The sequence below is a fragment of the Pristis pectinata genome, chromosome 12 (assembly GCF_009764475.1).
Source record: "Pristis pectinata isolate sPriPec2 chromosome 12, sPriPec2.1.pri, whole genome shotgun sequence".
NCBI lineage: Eukaryota > Metazoa > Chordata > Chondrichthyes > Rhinopristiformes > Pristidae > Pristis > Pristis pectinata.
In genome coordinates, this window is record NC_067416.1 from 8,777,301 (window position 1) to 8,797,919 (window position 20,619).

At 40.5% G+C, this 20,619-nt stretch overlaps 1 protein-coding gene across 1 annotated transcript in view; it reads left to right on the top strand.

The window, feature by feature from the left end:
• LOC127576745 (cilia- and flagella-associated protein 58-like) overlaps positions 1-20,619 on the top strand; it is a 151,370-nt gene that overhangs the window by 61,947 nt on the left and 68,804 nt on the right. The window contains 6 exon segments of the mRNA XM_052027456.1: positions 1,070-1,181; positions 5,135-5,163; positions 5,165-5,201; positions 5,203-5,238; positions 8,381-8,500; positions 20,047-20,180. Coding sequence (XP_051883416.1) covers positions 1,070-1,181; positions 5,135-5,163; positions 5,165-5,201; positions 5,203-5,238; positions 8,381-8,500; positions 20,047-20,180 — 468 coding nt within the window.

Genomic DNA, 20,619 nt, shown 5'->3' on the forward strand with positions numbered 1-20,619 from the left:
TGGGCCGAAGGGCCTATTTCTGTGTAGTAAGACTCTGTGACTCAACATAGCAGCAAGACAGGTTCAATTCTGCAGCACCAAACTTTAGTCATGCTCTGTATTTAGTGGACAATTTGTGGAGTTCCAAGACATTATAGCAGATCAGAAGATATAGTAGAAACTGGGCCTTTGGTGCAGGCAGTTTTTTCCTCCACTCAGTAATTAGCTGCAGCCACAAGTGCCACTGGAAGGAGATTGAGTCTTTCAAACTCCTGAGCATATTTGGCAGGTTGACCCCATGTTGAACTTTGCCCACTTGTAGATCATCAGCCTTGCCTGTCCTACCACTTCACGGGCAAGTTCTTACTTTTTCTTTCTGTACTGCTGCTGATGAACCAGGCCCATGGACTCCAGATGGGTGGTCATGCTACAACACCAGGAGTGATCTTCTGCTGAGATCCACTTGGATCTGCTGGCAGACAAACCAGCAACCCAAATGGAGGCTATAGCACAGACCACCTTCAGCAGAGTGTTGACCTGGTCTAACAGGGCAGAACCAGTTTCCACAGATTTCCAGCTCTCAGGGTAGAATATCTATCCACTGAACATTTGTTAGATTAAATAAGTAGATTTTCTTATTTGATTTAATGAAGGTAGTTAAAATGGTTTTACTACTTTTTGAATATTGTCCTTAGTGATAATTTTAAGCATTTTAACAGTTATTTTTAGCATTTTTACTTTTTAACAGGTCTGAGTGACTTTGAATGATAAAGACATTCAAGAGGTACCTTTGACAACTGGTGAGTTTATTGGCAGGGCTGTCAAAAGTGTTCTGTCATTGCAACCAGCCACTTGTTCTGGATGGGATCATGCCTGTTAGGGCCCACTGGTAACCTGGGAGCCACCTTCCAGTGGAAGAAATGCACCCTGGACCATGCTGAAGAAAGGGATGCAGGTGACCAGCGCTCTCAGGTAGTGGAAGATCTGCCCCCATAAAAATGTATTTGCTTAAGAAGGGGTCAGGTGGAATTGGCAGCAAGTTTATGAAAATAAGGCAACAAAGTTATTGTAGTTTGTATTTGCTGTGCAGACAAGAGGTCTACCATGTACAGAAAGAACTTCTGAAGGAGCGGACGAGGTGCAGGGCTCTTGAGGAGGAATTGGAAAATCCAATGAATGTTCACAGGTGGCGAAAACTTGAGGTGATTATTTTATCTTGCACTTTTGATTTCATTAATGTTTTGAACTCTTTCCAGTTAACAGTAGTAACTATCTTTTGTCTTGGTATGTCTGTGACTAAAACATTTGTATCATTTGATTGTACAATCTTGTTTTCTTTCAGCAGTATGCAGTAGTAAATCAATCTTTCCTGGTGAGAAATGCGATAACTGCCATATCAGGCTAATCTTAGAAATTCAACCGCCACTTCTGGGCAGGAGTTGCCTTGTGTCCATGGCATGATTTCTGTGCCAGGAATTCATGTCATGATGTTATTCCCTGTGCAATGCTCCTTTTGCAACTTTGCAGGGGAACTTGTTTTGCATTGTCCTGGAGAAACCCACCGCTGGACACTCCAGTGTACTCGAATACCTGCTGCACTTATAAATAACTTGCCTTCATCCTTGGGCTCTGTTTGCCACACTGAACCAATGCTCTCTCTGCTGATTTTTTCTGGCTGTCCCAATTTTCCATCCTGAACCCAATCTCATCAGCAACAAATACCAATTTTCTGTTGAGACCAAGTGCTGGTCTTGTCTCCCTCTGGTCCTTGCAATGTGTGCTATTATCTTCTCTTCTGCAACCCTACACCCCTGTCAATTCCCTCCACAAGCATTGGTCTTCCGCTATAGATTTGTTTGCCCACCCCATCGCCACCCGCAACAAAAGCTAGGGTCTAACGCACACCACCCCCGTACACCCATTCTGGCTGCAGGCCAGCCTTGTGGCCACTGATCTCCTGAGCGTAGCCTTAGGAAAAGGATACTGGGAAGCACATTTCCAAGTCAAAAAATATGCAACACCCTGAGGCCTGATCTTTCAACTCCAAATTAGTTGTTGGTGCCATTTGGCATATTATAATATTTATGGCCATCATGAAGACTCAATTACAAAGTCCACATAATTCTAGTGGATTACACAGTGAAAACAAACTATACTTACAGCTAAGGGACTCGTGTATTAGTCAAGGCGATTTCTGTACTTATGAACACAAGAATATATGACTGTGGTTCAGGACTGGATCATTTGGCCCCTCAGTTCTGCTCCACCATTCAATAAGATTATGGCTGATTTGATTTTAACCTCAGCTCCTCATTCCTGTCTATCCATGGTAATATTTCACACCCTTGCTTATTAAAGATCTATTTGTCTCTGCCTTAAAATTATTCTAAGCCTCTGCTTCAAAATTTATGTGTTGTATTGGTGTGATTATATTGTGTAGATGATCCAAAAGAATAAACTGTATAAGTTTTCGTTATGTAATTTAATACCTTGGTGAGAGTGCATTGGAATGTTATTTAGAGAAATAAGCTGTACAAAAATTGAACTGAATTTAGCAATATTAGTGTGTGTTTGGTAAATTCTTCATGTTTGTTAATATTTTTTCTTGGCATTAACAATGAGTTTCACGCAAGTACTATATTTGAAATGTTTCTCAAAGAATATTTATGTCAATGAAATAGAATTTTGGGCAATGTAAAAACACCTTTCACTATTTCCTATCATTTTAGACATGAGTAGAGATTGTTAAGAACTGGAATATTGATATTGTTGGTGATTATTGCATATTGTTACATGACAGAAGGGTGTGGAGTATAACATATGGATTTGAAATTATGTTCTCTGAGACTGTTGGGAGCTTTCCTCTACAGCTGGGTGGGATATACTTAGAACACTGTTAGTAAACTGGAGCGGAAATGATCTTAATTGTTCTGGTTGAATTTTCATGCTAGGTCTTTTAAACTTACTTCCTTGTACAGCTTACTTCCATGTACCTGGGGCTGAATCAGTGCAATGACATGAAAAGCATGTGATGTTGTGACTACACCTTTGTCAATTATATTGGGAAAAACATCTCCCAAATTACAAACACCAACAGAAATGAACAACATCTTCAAAAAAAGAGCTGAGAACCATCAAAATGGTTTCTGCCTATTTTTAAATAGTATTATGCTTGGCCTGTCTCAATTTCTGGGCTTTCCATCTTCACAGCTTTAATTTTGATGGATCTGAGATGTACAGAAGGAGAAAGCTGCTTGGAATGGGCTCTATCCATCTCATTGCTGTTTGTCTGGAGTCAGGTGCTGTTGGTCATAGTGTGTTTGCTTATCTGTTGGGATGGCTCACTGCAAACTGGGCATCCAAGAGGGAAGCACTGATTCAGTCTTCCAACAGTGCACACAGTGCCTGTTAGGTCCCCTCTGAGGTAACATCCAGCCAAATATTGACCAGCAACCAATGCAAGAGTTTGCAGACCACTGCCGTACATGACCTCCGACACGAAAAAGTAATGTTTCCAAATTTACAGGTCCTCCCTGGGTAACAAACACCGGACTTACAGACATCGCGTCCATGTGAACGAGTATTTGGGCGACCAGTGGGATAGATGGGGATGGATTTGCCTGCTTCTGTGGGGCTACAGGCTTCTCTTCCAGGTGGGAACGCAGCATTTCTGAGTGCCTTCTGTCCCTCCTTGAGCCACAACATTCAAGGGCTGGGTCGCGCTGAGCAGAGCTGGGGCTGCTCGGCAGACTCACTTACTCGCTCACTGAGTCAGTGAAGCCGGTTGGTGGTCTCTTCCTGAGCCTGTTCATTCTCCCATCACAGCTATTTCTGCAATCCTTCCCACACACTTTTTGTTCATTTTTGACTTATGAACAGTTCGGGTTACAAACAGTTCTGAGGAGCAGAACCCTGTATTAACCTGGGGACTGCCTGCATGCTTAGAATTGTTTCCACAGGATACTTCAGAATGTTTTAGCATCTAGATTGTTCATAGAGTCCTAGGATCATAGAGTTAATACAGGGTAGAAACAGGCCCTTCATCCCAACTCATCCATGCTGGCCAAGATCCAATCTAAGCTGGTCCAATTTGCCTGAGTTTGGCCCATATCCCTCTTAACCTTTCCTATCCATGTACCCGTCCAAATGTCTTTTAAACATGGCAATTGTACCCACCTCTACCGCTACCTCTGGCAGCTCGTTCCATATACCCAAGGTCTTCCCTATATGCCAGTGATCCTTGGGGCACACCGAGATCTACCCTAGCATCGAGGGAAGTCAAATGGCCGCCTTCTATGTCATATGGAAGTATGAGAAATGTGAAGATATGACAAAAGGAGTGCCCAATTAAAGGCAGTAGAATATAGGAAGCCTGAGCCAGTAAGTAGACCATAGACCATAGAACAGTACAGCATAGGAACAGGCCCATCAGCTCACAACGTCTGTGCCAAACATAATCCCAAATTAAACTAAATCTCTTCTGCCTGCATGTTCCTGTGCCTATCTAACAGCCTCTTAAACACCACTGTCGTATCTGTTTCCACCACTATCCCTGGCAAATGTTTCCAGGCACCTACCACTCTCTGTGTAAAAGACTTGACCTGCACATCTCCTCTAAATTTTCCCCTTCCCACCTTAAATGTATGTCCTTTAGCACTTGACAGTTCTACCCTGGGAAAAAGATTCTGACTGTCTACCCTATCGATGCCTCTCATAATTTTATAGACTTCTATCATGTCTTCCCTTAGCCTCCGATGCTCCAGAGAAAACAACACAAGTTTGTCTAACTTAACCTAACCTAAAATAAGATGGCAAGGATTGTAGTTAAGGTCCTCAAATTCAGGGGCAGGTTTTTTATTTTTTTTCTGCTTAGCTGGTTGGGTGGAATGTGCAGGGAAAAACTGGTCATGAAAGATTATATTGCCTGAAGGACCTGGGTTGACTTTGCTTCCACTTAAATGAGAAGGCGGCACAGCGTACGTGGCACAGTTAGATGTGTGCAAGGATAGGGAGAGGAATTAAAAGTATTGTTTTCAGTAATTTCCAGATTACAAAGAAAACGTCTCTGAATAACTGCTAAGTATGCAGTGACAGTTAACTTGAATAATCCTTAATGGTGGTTGCATCATAATTTTTTGGAACTTACTTGTTACAGGCAAGTGATCCTAGCAGATACGAGCTAATTTGAGGTTCAGACATTACAGAAGCGTCTGATCTCAAAGGACTGAGGAGGTGGTCGAAAAGGAACTGCTTTTACAGGTGCTCATTAATTGAGTGACTATAAGTACATTTGGAAAGGCTGAAATGATTTGTTTGTTGCTCATTTAAACCGGGGAGAATTGAAGATTTGATGTGTAACATCAGTAATCTAACATTTTCAGGGGTATTCAGTATAATCAGTACACAAACATGAAACATGTTATAGATGGCACTGAATGGAACTCAGCTCGATTGAAAATAAGATAAGGTATTTATTTATTAGTCACATGTACATTGAAACACACGGTGAAATGCATCTTTTTGCATTACTGAGAATGTGCTGGGGGCAGCCCACAAGTGTCGCCACGCTTCCGGCGCCAACATAGCATGCCCACAACTTCCTAACCCGTACGTCTTTGGAATGTGGGAGGAAACTGGAGCACCTGGAGGAAACCCACACAGGCACACGGGGAGAACGTACAAACTCCTATAGAGCACGGCAGGAATTGAACCTGAGTCGCTGGCACTGTAATAGCATTACGCTAACCGCTACACTACCGTGCCGCCCCTAGAGTAAAAATGTCTAGTTTAACCCTGCTTAATCCTTCCAGTGGATAACTAGCATTCTCTTCAAAAACCAGATGGTTAGTTAAATTCCTTTTTTTCAATCTTGGGGACAGGACTTTGAGTCTGGCCCATATGTATGAAAATCTGTTCAATCTGTTGGTTGGTAGATTCCTTCAAGAACTGACGTAAACTGAGGGCAGTGGCCTACATTAAAAATAAACCTAAACGTTAGATCCTGCTAACTTGGCCATTTTACACTAAAATACCACAATGTTTGTCAAAATGGGAAATTTAAAAACATTCAATTTGCAGTGGAAACTGAATTTAGGGTTTTTCTCTCGGAGTGCTTTACTTGAGGTTTGCACTCTTTTTGCTGACAGTGAATGCCTAAAATAGAAGTGGCCTGTTTTCTAATGCTGATGTTGCTCACCTTGACAAGTGCAAAATTCAAAGAGGAAAGTGAAATCTTCACCAGGAATCTGAGTGTAATAAATTAGCCACTCATAAAACATTTGTAGTGTGTTTCTCTGTAAGTTATAAGATCAAACCACAAATACAATTTTTGTTGAGCCTTCATATCCTGTATATCTAAAAGGGTGCAGGCTGTTTAGTCAAACTGTGTTGTCCAAGTTGCTGTCCTCTGCTTTTAAACTCCACTCCACCTATCCAAATGGACAAAAATGCTAGGCTGATGTTGTGAGATTTTGTATTGTTCCTACTCCACAATTCGATAAAGTTCACTGAAACTTGATGTGCCAGTTCATTGAAACCTGCTTGCAATGTTAATGCTAGACCACCCTCCAGCACAATCTAATCCCCCTCTTCCTCTCCATATCTCTGGGAAGTCACTTCCTCTGGGTGCCAGTGGGAGCAATATCTGGGTCTGTGTGTTTCCAGTGTAATGAAAATACAGGAAAAGCTGGAAATGCACAACCTATCTGATTTAATGGGCCAGCTGAAATGTTGACCTTTCCCTATAAGATCCAAGTTGATTTTCCAACATTGTTCTTATTTTTCAGATTTGCAAGCTCTGATTTTAGAATTAAAATTTTGATTTGCCAGCCCATTTTACACCTGGCCTTATTTTAAGGTCTGTAAAACATAACATCGAGTATCCAACCAAAATCCATCTCATTTCCCATGGGGAGATCAGGACAAAGTCAAAGCTTCATTGTCCTTTTTTAACATGAAGGTGTTAAGTGAGCGCGATCCTATATCAGATATGTCACAGAATTTCTTTATATTATTATTGAGAGTGGGGCTTTCTTTCACCCCATAAACAGCCAATAATATTTTTTTTATTTTTATTTTGGCCCAATTACCTTCTGTCAAGCCATTGTATTTACACTACTCATTCATCTAGTGAACCATTGACAGCAGATGGCAGTAGACAACCAATGTTAGCCTGCGTTCTCCCAGTGCCACAAGAGGAATCATTAAAAAGGCATTTACTTCTGATCAATTTGGACTGAAAATTGCTGATCAACATTAACTTTTCTTCATCAAGGAATTAGAATTTATAGCAAGGTGATTGTTTAAGGTAAAGCTGGTGTGCCAACCCTTACTTCACAGGGGTTCTGCATTTTTTTTCTCTCACAAGAGCAGATTTGCAGTGACAAATTATTCAAGACAGCAGTAAACAGGAAATTTATTTTGAAAATTAAGTGAGAACAAGTGGAAATCACCACTCAAGGGCCATGTAACTAGGACTAGAAAGCCACTTAGCATCATTTAAGGATTAACTTATTGAATCCAACCTTTTGTAAACTAGTCATGTCTCTCAATTGGTGATCTTGTGGAACTCCTTTTATTTTGAGCCTGGAACATAATTGTGGCTTTCCGATTCAATTTGTTCCACTCTGGAAATTTGACTGAGCACTTCCAATTGAGGCACACTAGTCAGGCCACTAGAGTCTAGTGGCAGTGCAACTGCATTTGATGCGATTCCTACATCAGGCACGCATCAAGAGATTCTATTCCACGTACTACGTTCCTTTTGCAAAACTGCGGTGGAAATTTGTCCGTGTACTCTTGGCAGTCCACCAGACTGGGCAATTCAAGTCAACCATTTGTTTTAGAGTGCCACTCCATTCTGGGACTACTCAAATGGGTGTCATAATTTACCTCCTCTCCGAATCACCACCCTCCATGATACCTACACCCTGTGCCATAATCTCACCTCCCAAATCCTGATCAGCTCATTCAATAACCCTCCACTCCCTACTGGCTTGATTTTCCTGCATTCCCTGATTGGGACCCTGGCCATACTCACCCCCCTCTTGGATCCTTCCAATCATCCATCCACTTTGGTCAATCACTACACCAGACCCCGGGTCCTGATTGAGATCCTGACTACAAGCCCTATCTCACTCCTGGCCTCCCCCCCCCACCCCCCCATGGACTCCAGTGTTGGACGTTGTATTTTCTTTCATGTGTTCTGCAGTGAGTGAAGGAAAGCATGTCTCAGCTGTTCCCATGACTGCTCTTTTCAGCAGCAGGCCTACAGCTGAAGTGGGTGCTGGTGTAATGACCCTAATGCACAATTTTAAGGTGCACAACAATTACACATACAGCAAAAGCAATTGCGGCTTGACTGTTCAGCAGATAGCCTGACATTGGATTTGTTGTTCCTCAGGAGAAGGAGAAGCTTTATGTGGAGCTGAAACACATCTTGGCACGACAACCTGGACCAGAGGCTGCCGAGCAGCTAATGATATATCAGAGGACCCTGCGAGATAAGACAAAACAACTGAAGGTGAGTGCAGGTGTTGGACCTCTCACTTTCTCTATCTCTCCTGTGGGGTGACAAATCACTGAGCACATTTTTCTTTTGATTTAGCCGTCCCCTGCTTTACATAATTTTATCAGCAGCAGGTCGGGGAATTACTTTCCTCGATTCCTGGCAATCACTGCCTCATTTGCATCTCAGGAAACAATGTGTTTGAAGCTTCTATTGCGGAGAACATTAATGTTTGGAGCAACAGGACTAGTGGCACTTTGTGAATGATATTGAATTTCCAATTTGGTTCAGTGCTGTGGCCAAGCTGCCATACTTTTATTTTTTCACAGGTCAAATAAGATGGTTGAAAAATAAATCGAATTGAAGTAAAAAGCAGTTCTATTGCTAATGATAGAACTTAGAACATAGGGCATAGAACATCGAACAGTTCAGCGCAGGAACAGTCCCTTCAGCCTATGATGTCTGTGCTGACCATGATGGCAAATTAAGCTAATCCCATCTGCCTGCACATGATCCAAATTCCTCCATTCCCTGCCTGTTAAAAGTGCCCATCAAAATGCCTGTTAAATGTCATATCTGCTTCCACCATCACCCCTGGCAGTGTGTTCCAGGCGTCTACCACTCTGTGTTTTTAAAAAAAAGTTGCCTTGAAAATCTCCTTTAAGCTTTCCCCCTCTCACCTTAAACCTATACCCTCTAGGATTTGACATTTCCACTCTGGGAAAGAGACTCAGACTATCTGCATTTTAAAAATGCACCTGTCTGTGTGGTACTGACAGTGCCATTGGATTAACATATTTCTTTTTAGACATACTTTACATCCTATTGCAACAGGGCAATCGCTGATACTAATTGCTGGGTAAATTTGTGTAAGGAACATTACCTCATTAAAAGTTGTTGAACCAGATTGACCATTGATATTTCTGCCCCATTGGTCTGTATTTCTGCATCAAGAATAAGGAAGATAATATAATGTGGACAATGACTTTCATCAAACCTTGATGATAAGTTAGTGACAAGACCGGTGGATTTCACTGATAATAATAAATAATTCTTAAAAAATTAAATACCTGAGCAGTCTCAGTTTACACAGTGCACCAGGATGTAAAAAGAACATCTAATCCTCTCTTGTATAACATAAATAAATAAACGTGTGGGGCTTGCACATCACAGTCGTTACAATAAATCTGTGCCAGATATGCTCCTAATGCTCATTATATAATAATTAGGAATGCACTGAGAATAAATATTAACATCTAAGCTCGTAGCATCCTATTCCTCTGGGGCTCCTTTAGAAGCCCTGGCATCACCTAAAATATACAGTTGTTTAAACACATGGGAGTAAATATGTTTTACATGAAAAATTACCTCTTAGCCATATGTGCAATGGCAAAGACATTGCTCGTGTGTTTGATACTAGGACCCTTTTCTGGATTGATCATGGCAAAGTGCTCTACTGTTTGCGGTTTGTGCATCCCTTCCCCTCTCATTCCCCTTCACCCACCAAACCCCATCTGTGTCTGCACCATATTGCTGGGAGTAAGAAGAAGCCCAAAAATACCAAAGAGACTAAGAAGGGCAAACTGAACATTCGGTAAAAAGTTCAAGGTACACAACTCATAAGGAATCAGCATAACATAAATCATAAGGAAAGCATGCCAGTGTCTTTAGTTTATTAGGAGGTTAAGGAGGTTCGGCTTGTCACCAAACACTCTAACAAACTTCTACAGATGTACTGTTCAAAGTATCCCGACTGGTTGCATCATGGTCTGGTACGGCAATTCGAATGCACAGGAATGTGAGAAGCTGCAGAGAGTAGTGGACTCTGCCCAATACATCACGGGCACATCCGTCCCCACCGTCAGTAGTATCTACAGGAGCTGCTGCCTCAAGAAGGCAACATCCATCATCAAAGATCCCCACTATTCGGGCCATGCCATCTTTTTGCAGCTGCCATCGGGCAGGAGGTACAGAAGCCTGAGGTCCCACACTGCCAGGTTCAAGAACTGCAAGGGCGGCATGGTAGCGTAGTGGTTAGCGCGACGCTATTACAGCGCCAGCGACCGGGGTTTGATTCCCGTCGCTGTCTGTAAGGAGTTTGTACATTCTCCCGTGTCTGCGTGGGTTTCCTCTGGGTGCTCCAGTTTCCTCCCACATTCCAAAGACGTACGGGTAGGTTAATTTGGGTTTAACAAAAAACGGGCAGCGTGGACTTGTTGGGCCGGAAGGGCCTGTTACCATGCTGTAAATAAAAAAAAATAGCTACTTCCATTCAACCATTCGGTTCTTGAACCAACTGGCAAAACCCTAATCATTACAGTTTAGCAACACACTGTGATCACTTTGCACTAATATAGACTTTGTTTTCTTTTCTAATTGTGTTCTTTCTTGTAAAAATTATGTGTAATTTATGTTTAGTCTATGTTTTTCTTGTGAATGCAGCTTATCTGATGCTCTGTGCCTGTGATGTTTTTCATTGCACCTGTGCACACATGTACTTGTGCATGTGACAATAAACCTGACTTTGACATTAAACCAAGGCACACATCCACTCTCTCCAGCAACACCTGGAGAGTTCTCCAGTGTCCTGGCCAATACTTAACCCACAAGCAACATCACTATACAGATCTATGTTTAATTTATGTTTTTTGTTGTGAATGCTGCTTATCTGATGCTATGTGCCTGTGATGCTGCTGCAAGTAAGTTTTTCATTGCACTTGTGCACACATGGACTTGTGCATGTGACAATAAACCTGACTTTGACATTAAACCAAGGCACACATCCACTCTCTCCAGCAACACCTGGAGAGTTCTCCAGTGTCCTGGCCAATACTTAACCCACAAGCAACATCACTATACGGATCTATGTTTAATTTATGTTTTTTGTTGTGAATGCTGCTTATCTGATGCTCTGTGCCTGTGATGCTGCTGCAAGTAAGTTTTTCATTGCACCTGTGCACACATGGACTTGTGCAGATGACAATAAACTTTGACTTTGCTGAACTTCACCTTTGTTGCTGCTTTGAAGGCGGCACAGTGCAGTTTGTAGAGCTGCTGCCTCACAGCTCCAGCAACCCAGGTTCAATCCTAACCTGTCTGTGCAGAGTTTGCAAGCTCTTCCTGTGACCTTATGGGTGTCCCCTGGCTTCTCCAGTTTTCTCCACTCTCCAAGTAAGTTTTTCATTGCAGCTGTGCATACATGTACGTGTGCATATGACAATAAACTCGACTTTGACTCTGACTCTAACGCATCCAATATAGCATTGGTAGCTCTTGCTCTCTGTACTTATTTTCTTCATTCCATCCACCTCTCCCAATCTTACCCACATTGTTTTGGAAACTGAGGAGTAGGTCTATACCACTTAGCCCCTTGGTGGTATTCAATACCATTCAAAAAGATTGATTTGTGACCTGGAACAAAATACTCATGTTTTCATCATTGCCTTGATATGTTTGGGTAACAAAATGCTATCAATCTCATATCAATTGCTTTTGGCAGGAGAGAGTTCCAAAATTTTACCAACCTCTGCAGCTAGAAGTGTTTCCTAACTTCACCCTTGAAAGTTCCGACTCAAATTTTAGACCATGGTCCCTCAGCCTTGACCCCAACCAGCAGAAGTAGGTTCCAAGCACCCCATCATTTCCCCTTATTACCCCGAGAGAATTCATCACATCATCTGTAAATTTCTTTTTTAAATTTCCAGGAAATTTATTCAGATTTTTATTCTTTTTCTCCTTTGTTACGGACTCAGTGAAAGTCCCTTTAAGATAGAGAGTGTGTGTGTATGTGTGTGGGGCGTGCTTACGTCAATAGAAGATAAAGGACGTAATGACGTTGTTGAAGAAGTCAGAAGAAGAAGAAGAAGGAGAGAGAGAGAGAAGGGAGAGAGACACCAGCCTGCTTGTTTTCTCTATCGATGAATGAGAAACAATAACTGTGTTTGCCACTGAAATCCATGTATGGAAGTTGGAAGTAATCCGGTGGAGTTCACTTTGTTGCTGACCTGTAGAAGGAAACAGGTATTTGTGTGTGGACGACCACGGTTCGGATGCTTGCGGGGTGAGGAAGTCACTACCGAGTAAACACTGAAGTGTCATTTGGGGTTCCATCGTGGAACATTTGGATTTCGTATGTACTCTCTCTATGTTTTTCTACATCTACATCTTAGCTTCAGACAACGGTGGTTGTTGAAGAAGCCCTTGCTCATGTTTCACCTTATGGCTTGCGGAACTGAACTTTAAGAACCATTCCGGAACTGGGAGTTTTGGACTTTGTCACACACACACACGAAGAGTTTAGTTTTGGGGTTAACGTTCGAGGTTTAACAGTCTTGAATTCTAACATACTAACATTTTTACTTTTATTTTATGTATTATCATAAGTAGTGATTAATAAAATAGTTTTTAACACTGAATCATGCTCAGTGTGTTTCTTTTGTTGCTGGTTTGTGACAAAATTGGGGGCTCGTCCGGGATCTGAACCCGGGACCTCTCGCACCCCAAGCGAGAATCATACCCCTAGATTTCTTTGAAAAGTAAGCTACAGGATGGTCAATATCATCAAGGTCACCCTTCTGCAACAACACAGCTCCTGCAGCTTCATCACTGGCATCTACTGCTAATGAAAATGGCTTTTCAAAGTCAGGTGTTTTGAGCACAGGATGGTAGCATAAAATGGCTTTCAGCTTCTCAAATGCTTCTTGACAAGAATCTGTCCAAACAAACTTTACTCCCTTCTTCAGAAGATTAGTTAGGGGAAGAGCAATATCAGCAAAGTTTTTACAAAATTTTCGATAATATCCAACCATTCCCAAAAATCTTTTAACAGTCCTCGTACCTGTGGGAATAGGGAACTCAGATATTGCTTGAACTTTTGCCTGAACAGGAGCTTGCTTGCCTTGATCTACAACATAACCAAGACTGTCCTTGAGCAGCCAGGTCAGTACGGAATCTCTGTAGGGAACAAACTTGTAAATGGTCCAACTTCGTTTCAAGGTTCTCCAGGATATTTTGGTTTTTTAGTTTTGATAGAACAATATTTGGTCTAAATTGGCCTTCCTCAACATCTTTGGATTGGATCCCGGATGAATCTCATTAACCTTGGGAACTATCCCAAGGTTAACGAGATAAATACATAAAATAAAAGTAAATACATAAAAATACATAAATACATAAAATAAAAGTAAAAATGTTAGTATGTTAGAATTCAAGAATGTTAAACCTCGAACGTTAACCCCAAAACTAAACTCTTCGTGTGTGTGTGTGACAAAGTCCAAAACTCCCAGTTCCGGAATGGTTCTTAAAGTTCAGTTCCGCAAGCCATAAGGTGAAACATGAGCAAGGGCTTCTTCAACAACCACCGTTGTCTGAAGCTAAGATGTAGATGTAGAAAAACATAGAGAGAGTACATACGAAATCCAAATGTTCCACGATGGAACCCCAAATGACACTTCAGTGTTTACTCGGTAGTGACTTCCTCACCCCGCAAGCATCCGAACCGTGGTCGTCCACACACAAATACCTGTTTCCTTCTACAGGTCAGCAACAAAGTGAACTCCACCGGATTACTTCCAACTTCCATACATGGATTTCAGTGGCAAACACAGTTATTGTTTCTCATTCATCGATAGAGAAAACAAGCAGGCTGGTGTCTCTCTCCCTTCTCTCTCTCTATCCTTCTTCTTCTTCTTCTGACTTCTTCAACAACGTCATTACGTCCTTTATCTTCTATTGATGTAAGCACGCCCCACACACATACACACACACTCTCTATCTTAAAGGGACTTTCACTGAGTCCGTAACACCTTCCTATCATGTCCCACTGATTTATGCCATTTCTCCATTGGTTCTGCCAGTGTTTTTCTTGAGTTTCTGCTACCTCTCTTTTACTTCCTCTTCAACAGAGGGAAGGGAGTTCAGTTTTAACACAGTCCAAAGACCTAGCCAGTGGATATGTGGAGGCTTGTGGAGTGGAGGGGGATGGGGTGGGGTTGTGGCAGCATTGTGCTTTTTTTTACAGGGAACAATTTTTTACCTCACTGCATTCATTGCTGTAAGTATCAGGGATGCACTGTGAAAAGAGTCAATTCTGTAGTATTTGTTCAAAAACTGGATATTGAGTTGTGTATAATTTCCTATTGAATTTTACATCACATTTGAAAAGTATACCAAATGTTGACACTACAGCACAAATGTTTGGCAATGGATTAACCCCTTGGACATTACCATTGAGAATAAACTGTTTTCTAATTAATGGGATGAGGAGATAACCAGCTCCCAGGTCTTTATCCCAACTGCTCAAAAACTGGCCACCATTCGAGTTTGGTTTGCACTAGTAGTCTAAATGTTTTCCTTCCCTTTATTGAAGGTTCTAAGGTAGGATGCAGTTGCATTGCCACCTAAAACTAGTGGCTTGATCCAGTAACATTCCTTACTTCCACGGCCTTGACAAATCATTTGAGTGCAGGAGTATCAGAACTAAGGATGAATATTTGATTACTACCTACTCACTGTAAGCTTTCTTTTATTATTTGAGGGCAGTGTGTGCTGCAGGAGCAAGTTGGTTGAGGACCTTTGTTGTTTGGATAGTGAACGTAAGGCCCAGTCTCTCATATGCTTCAGTGAAAATGTTATCGATGGCTTGGAGCTCAGCCTCTGCGCCTGCACAAATGCAAGTGTTGTCAGTATTTGACTACTTGGTTTTGGAGGACAGTTCCTGTGGTTTGAAACAGTTTCCCATTATTTCTGAAGATTAACATCACTCCCATGGGAAAGTTTGTTGGGGGTCAATTGCAACATTGTGGCAAGAAAGATTGAATAAAGTATTGGGACAATGATACAGCCTTGTTTGACACCAGTCTTCATTGAGAATGGTAGGACTTTTATTGGAGTCAATCATTGTACAAATTCAAACACACAGAGGTCTAAGGCAAATGCCAGTCACCTTACCAGCAAAGTTAGCTGGTAACTTTGTACAGACAGTGATAAAACATGGGTTTTGTCACGTTTATCTGGCCAAATAGCACTTTGGACATTGACTTTTCTCAATTGAGCCATTAAGCGGGAATTCAGAATCATTTATTGAAACTTAATACGTCTTCAAATGACACTTGTTGGTTGTGATTTTGGTACATAGAGCTATAAATTCAGAAGCTAGAGCAAAGCTGTGAAACAAGAATAACATATGAGCATACTCTTCATTCTTCAATCAGGAAAAAGAAATTAGTACCTATATATTGAGGGATGAGTTTGCCAGAGAGTATAATGAAAAGGGAAGTGGTAACTTCTGTCACTGGAAGCCCAATGGTTCTTTCCTCCTTCACAGCATTATTTTTTCTAATTCACTGATCCACTGATTAATTAATAATGTAATATAAAACTCTGCTTACTGTGTTGTTGACCTTTCATTCCATCTTGGCCCCCAGGCAGCTCTGAGTCATTTGTTTTGACTGTGAATTGTACTACCGTTAATTGGAGGTCAAGAGCAAGGCTTTCTCAGTTAATTAAATTATGTTATCCATTAATTTTTCCATGAGCGAATGGAACAAAATATAATTATTTTCAAATTTTTTGGAGAATGGCAGTACAAGCATTACAAAGTAGCTTTGCTTGACCTTCAATCTATGCAGGACATCATTCCAAACATGATGAAATACCATGATCATGACAGATATGCTCAAAGGTCCACATGAGAAGCTCATTCCCTTTCAAGCAGCAGTGACAGAGAATTAATATGTGATAGCAATCTGAAATCATTGACATATAAAATAACACAAGTGGCATTGTTATTGAAAAAGAGATTCATTCTGCTACTTCACAAGATACATTTCTATCTTATAACTTACACCCAAATAAAATTGTTTTTAATATTATAAGGTAGAATTTAAGAACCTTAGAGGATTCTTGATATTCCTGGAATAGATTTTAATAGATTGCAATTCTTATCTTTGTTTGGCGAAGAAATGTTGAAGTGTGTTTAATTTGCAAAGCTTTTTGAACTGCCAGAGTTTCTTTCATTAATGGTTGTTTCTTGCTGTCAGGTCCATTTTTGATGCTTAAGCTGGCACAAAGGTAGTTTGAGGCGTACTTGATGTGTATTACCTGGATGGCTTTGAAATAACTGAATAATCAAAGATTGAATGTTTCATTAAGGATGAAGAGAAATCCCAAAATTATCAGAGAGGTCGAAACAAACAAAAAACAGGAAATATGTAGGGGCTTTAAAGAGAGAAAACCAGGTTAACGTGTTAGGTGTAACTCTTAAACAGAACTTGCATATTGTGGCTTTCCTTTTTGTTTTAGAACTGTGGTTGAGTTGGTACTCTTGCTTTGAACATGGGGCACATTTCGAAAATTAGCGAATGAATTATTAACTTATTTAGAAGAACAAAAATATTATTTGTCATTTTAACTGAAGCATAAATATGTTTACAGTCATTTATAATATGGGACAAAAGAAATTAAGTAGCCCATGCCTGCAAGCAACAGGTCTTATTCAACAATCAAGCATGGCTTTTAAGTGCAAGAAACATTCATGCCTCACAAATGCCAGGCAGTGACAATCTCCAGCAAGATAGGACCTATCCATCTACTCTTAACAATCAATTATATTACCATTACGGAGTCCCCAGAATCAACATCCCGAGGGAATGGGAATGAGGGAGGTTCATTGGTAAATTGGAAATTGGTTTATTATTGTCACATGTACTGATGTACAGTGAAAAACTTTGTTTTGTATGCCATCCATACAGATCATTTCATTACAACGGTCCATTGAGGTAGTACAAAAGAGAACAATAACAAAGTGCAGAATAAAGTATTACAGTTACAGAGAAAGTGCAGTGCATGCAGACAATAAGGTGCAAGGCCATGAGGAGGTAGATTGTGAGACCAAGAGTCCATCTTAATGTACCAGGGGACCATTCTCTCATCTTATAACAGCGGGATAGAAGCTGTCCTTGAGCCTGGTGGTATGTGCTTTCAGGCTTTTGTATCTTCTGCCCGATGAGAGGGGGGAGAAGAGAGAAAGTCCAGGATGGGTGGGGTCTTTGATTATGTTGGCTGCTTTACCGAGGCAGTGAGAAGTGTAGACCATGGAGGGGAGGCTGGTTTCTGTGATGTGCTGAGCTGTTATCTAGACCAATCGCATAAGTACTTTTGCTGCAAGAGTAAGTGGGGTTTCAGTAACCTGCAGTGAGTGACTCAACACCTGACTCCCCAAAGCCTTTCTATCATATACAAGGTACAAGCCACAAGGGTAATAGAAAACCTTAAATTTGCCTGGATGAATCTGACTTTATCAATATTCAAGAATTTTGATACAACTTTGGACAGAACAACATAATTAATTGGTACAGCAATGATCTTCCTGAACACTCAGAGACTTCACCTCCAGCTTACTATGACTGGAGTTTGTGCCATTCTGTTAGTGGCCAAGGCTACTTTAACATCACTTCCAAATCCTTTCAGTTCCTCAAGCCTGTTGCACCATTCAGCTAGAAACTTGATCTGGATGTCGGTGTGTTAATTGGCTCAGAGCAATATTTGAAGAGCATTTGATAGCGCAATTATCTTTGTGGTGCCCTTTTCTATCCTGGACTGAGATGACTTTTTTTTTAAGAGTACCACACTTTAATATATTCAGATCTTTGTATAGTTATTGTTGATAACATCTCCCAGCCATTTTCTCTGGTGTTGGTGACACTTGCACTTTAAAATAAACATAATTAAAAATAAATGACAGGGAAAATATAAAAATATTTTAGAAAGCTTCCTCAAGCTGCAGGTTCAAATTTAAAGAAGCAGAGTTGATGAGTAATGTTGGTAAATTTTCTTGCAAGCTAAAAATTGCTTTTTAAGGAATACAGTGCACACAGTTCACCTACACTGCATACTGTACTGTATAAGTTGATTTGGACCAAAATACCCATGCTCAAAGCTGTCCAACTGATGTGTTATCATCTTGTAGTCACCGCAGCACAACAGGAAACATGGGTAGTGATTGCCACATAATTCTATGAGTATCTTACTTGAGGCATTTTGGTGAGACGGATATACTCACAGTTTCTACTCATGAACTAGGCAGTGAAACCAAACCCTTAGAGGATACCAATGAGCCTGTTTTTGTTAAAATTCAGCATTCAGCAGAGGTTCTTCTTTAATGCTAATCAGAAGAATTTTTTTTTCTGTCTATCTTGAGTTTTAAGGCAATAAAATCCATGGAAGAGGGGCCGTCAGACCTTGTATAACATGCACTTGTATTAAACATGCAATAATAAGTGATATACAGTGTTTGTTTTTAAAAAGCAGTCCTCATCAGAAGAGTGACATTTGCTTTATTTCTGCAACATTGTAATGTATGGTGAAGTTATTGGAATCCAAGAGTTTCCTCCCACAGATGCTGCTCAACCTGCTGAGCACATTGTTTTTTTGCTCCAGGTTCTAGCATCTGCAGTCTCTTTATAGAAAGATGTATTTATGTGCCTATTGTTTAATTTGTCACTGTGATTTACCTCACCTGAATGTCTCATATTAATCTCGCAAGGTACTTTTACTCAGTGTATGGGTTTGAAATGATATAATAACCAACTGTTGCCTGTTTGCAGCAGTTTTTCTATAAATCCTTTACAATTTATGCTCAATTAACCTCTCCAACCTGAAACATCTGTACCTCATTTGGGGAAGTAGTACATTTTCATCAAGTTTTAAGTGTGAAGAGCCAATTTTCCTTTCTGGAGCACAAAATGATATTTTGCTCTGCCTGTGGCTCAGGATTTGATGATTTATTTCCCCTCATTATTTGTTTGGTAAAAATTGCTGCTCTTCTGGAAATACTCAGAGTCTGGAAATTTGTATTTGGGATACTCAATCCACAAGCAATTCTCTGCAGAGTTGAGAAAATGCTGCTGAGAAGGCACCTTTTTCTATTATGCCATAAAAACTACTGCTACATTTATATGAGAGTGCTGGCTCATGAAGACCCAAAGAATATCAGGAAAAATTAAAAATTCTTTGTACTTTTTTGGGGGCAGGGCATGCAGGAGTCCCCTGAGTATTGTAATTAGAGATAGAGGTCCACAGTACAAAACTGTAGCTGTTTTCTTAGGCTATTGCTTTCCCTTTATTAGTTTGAACATAGGCTGCATTTTGAAGATTGACCTGTCGATATTGAACCATTCTACAGATAGCCAGTTACTGAATTACAGAGATATTTTAAGTAAAAAGTAAACTCTGCAGTTTTAGTGCACAATTAATACTAGCCTTCACCAATACTACAAAGCTTTATCGTCAACTTCAAAACTTATCAATTCAAAGTGACATTGAAATTGATACATCTTTGCAATTTACGGCTTTTGTTCACTTCCAATCTTTGATAAGTTTTGAAACACATGGTGTATTTCATGTTTTAGCTTTCGCAACTAATTCTTATTGGTATAGGCTCTTTGCTAAGTAACATTGTTCAGCAGTTTGTAAACACGTTAACAAGAGATAACTAGTTTGGAAAAAGGAACCAAAAGTTTGCTAACATCATGATCTTTTATTCTTTTTTTCCATTTTGAAAGGCTTTGACTTCAGAGCTGAACATGTTTGAATCGCAGAGTCAGGAGTATAAGCATGAGATTGACCGTTTAGCCCAGGAACTGCAGAATGTGAAAAAGAAGTACCACAACCAGAAGCGCAAGGAACAGCTGGCTAAGTACGAAATATTAATCAGTGCAGTGTTGCATTTTTTAAAAATACAAATGACTATGGTGTTACTTTAACCCTTTCCTCCAAGGTTAAGTAGATCCAGTTTATCTGAATATAAAAGAGAATGTTTTATGCTTCACCCACCTACCATAATCTGCCCTGGATATGTACTGCTGAGCTGGAATCTTGTGCGTTGGCATCTAATATGTGACGATATTTGTATTGACCCACTTCTCATTATTTCTGATGCTTTACTTTTAGTGAGTGACAAGAGATAACAAAAACTGTCTAATCTCATTATTTTACTGCTTCTGTAGGTGGAGAAGAGAGAGAATTTAGGTAGTCAGCTGTTAAGTGAACAGTGACAAAGGCTGTTAGTGTTAATTGTAATAGCAAACGAGTAATTAACTCTCTTAGTTTTAAGGCCATGGCCCATGTGCTTGAAT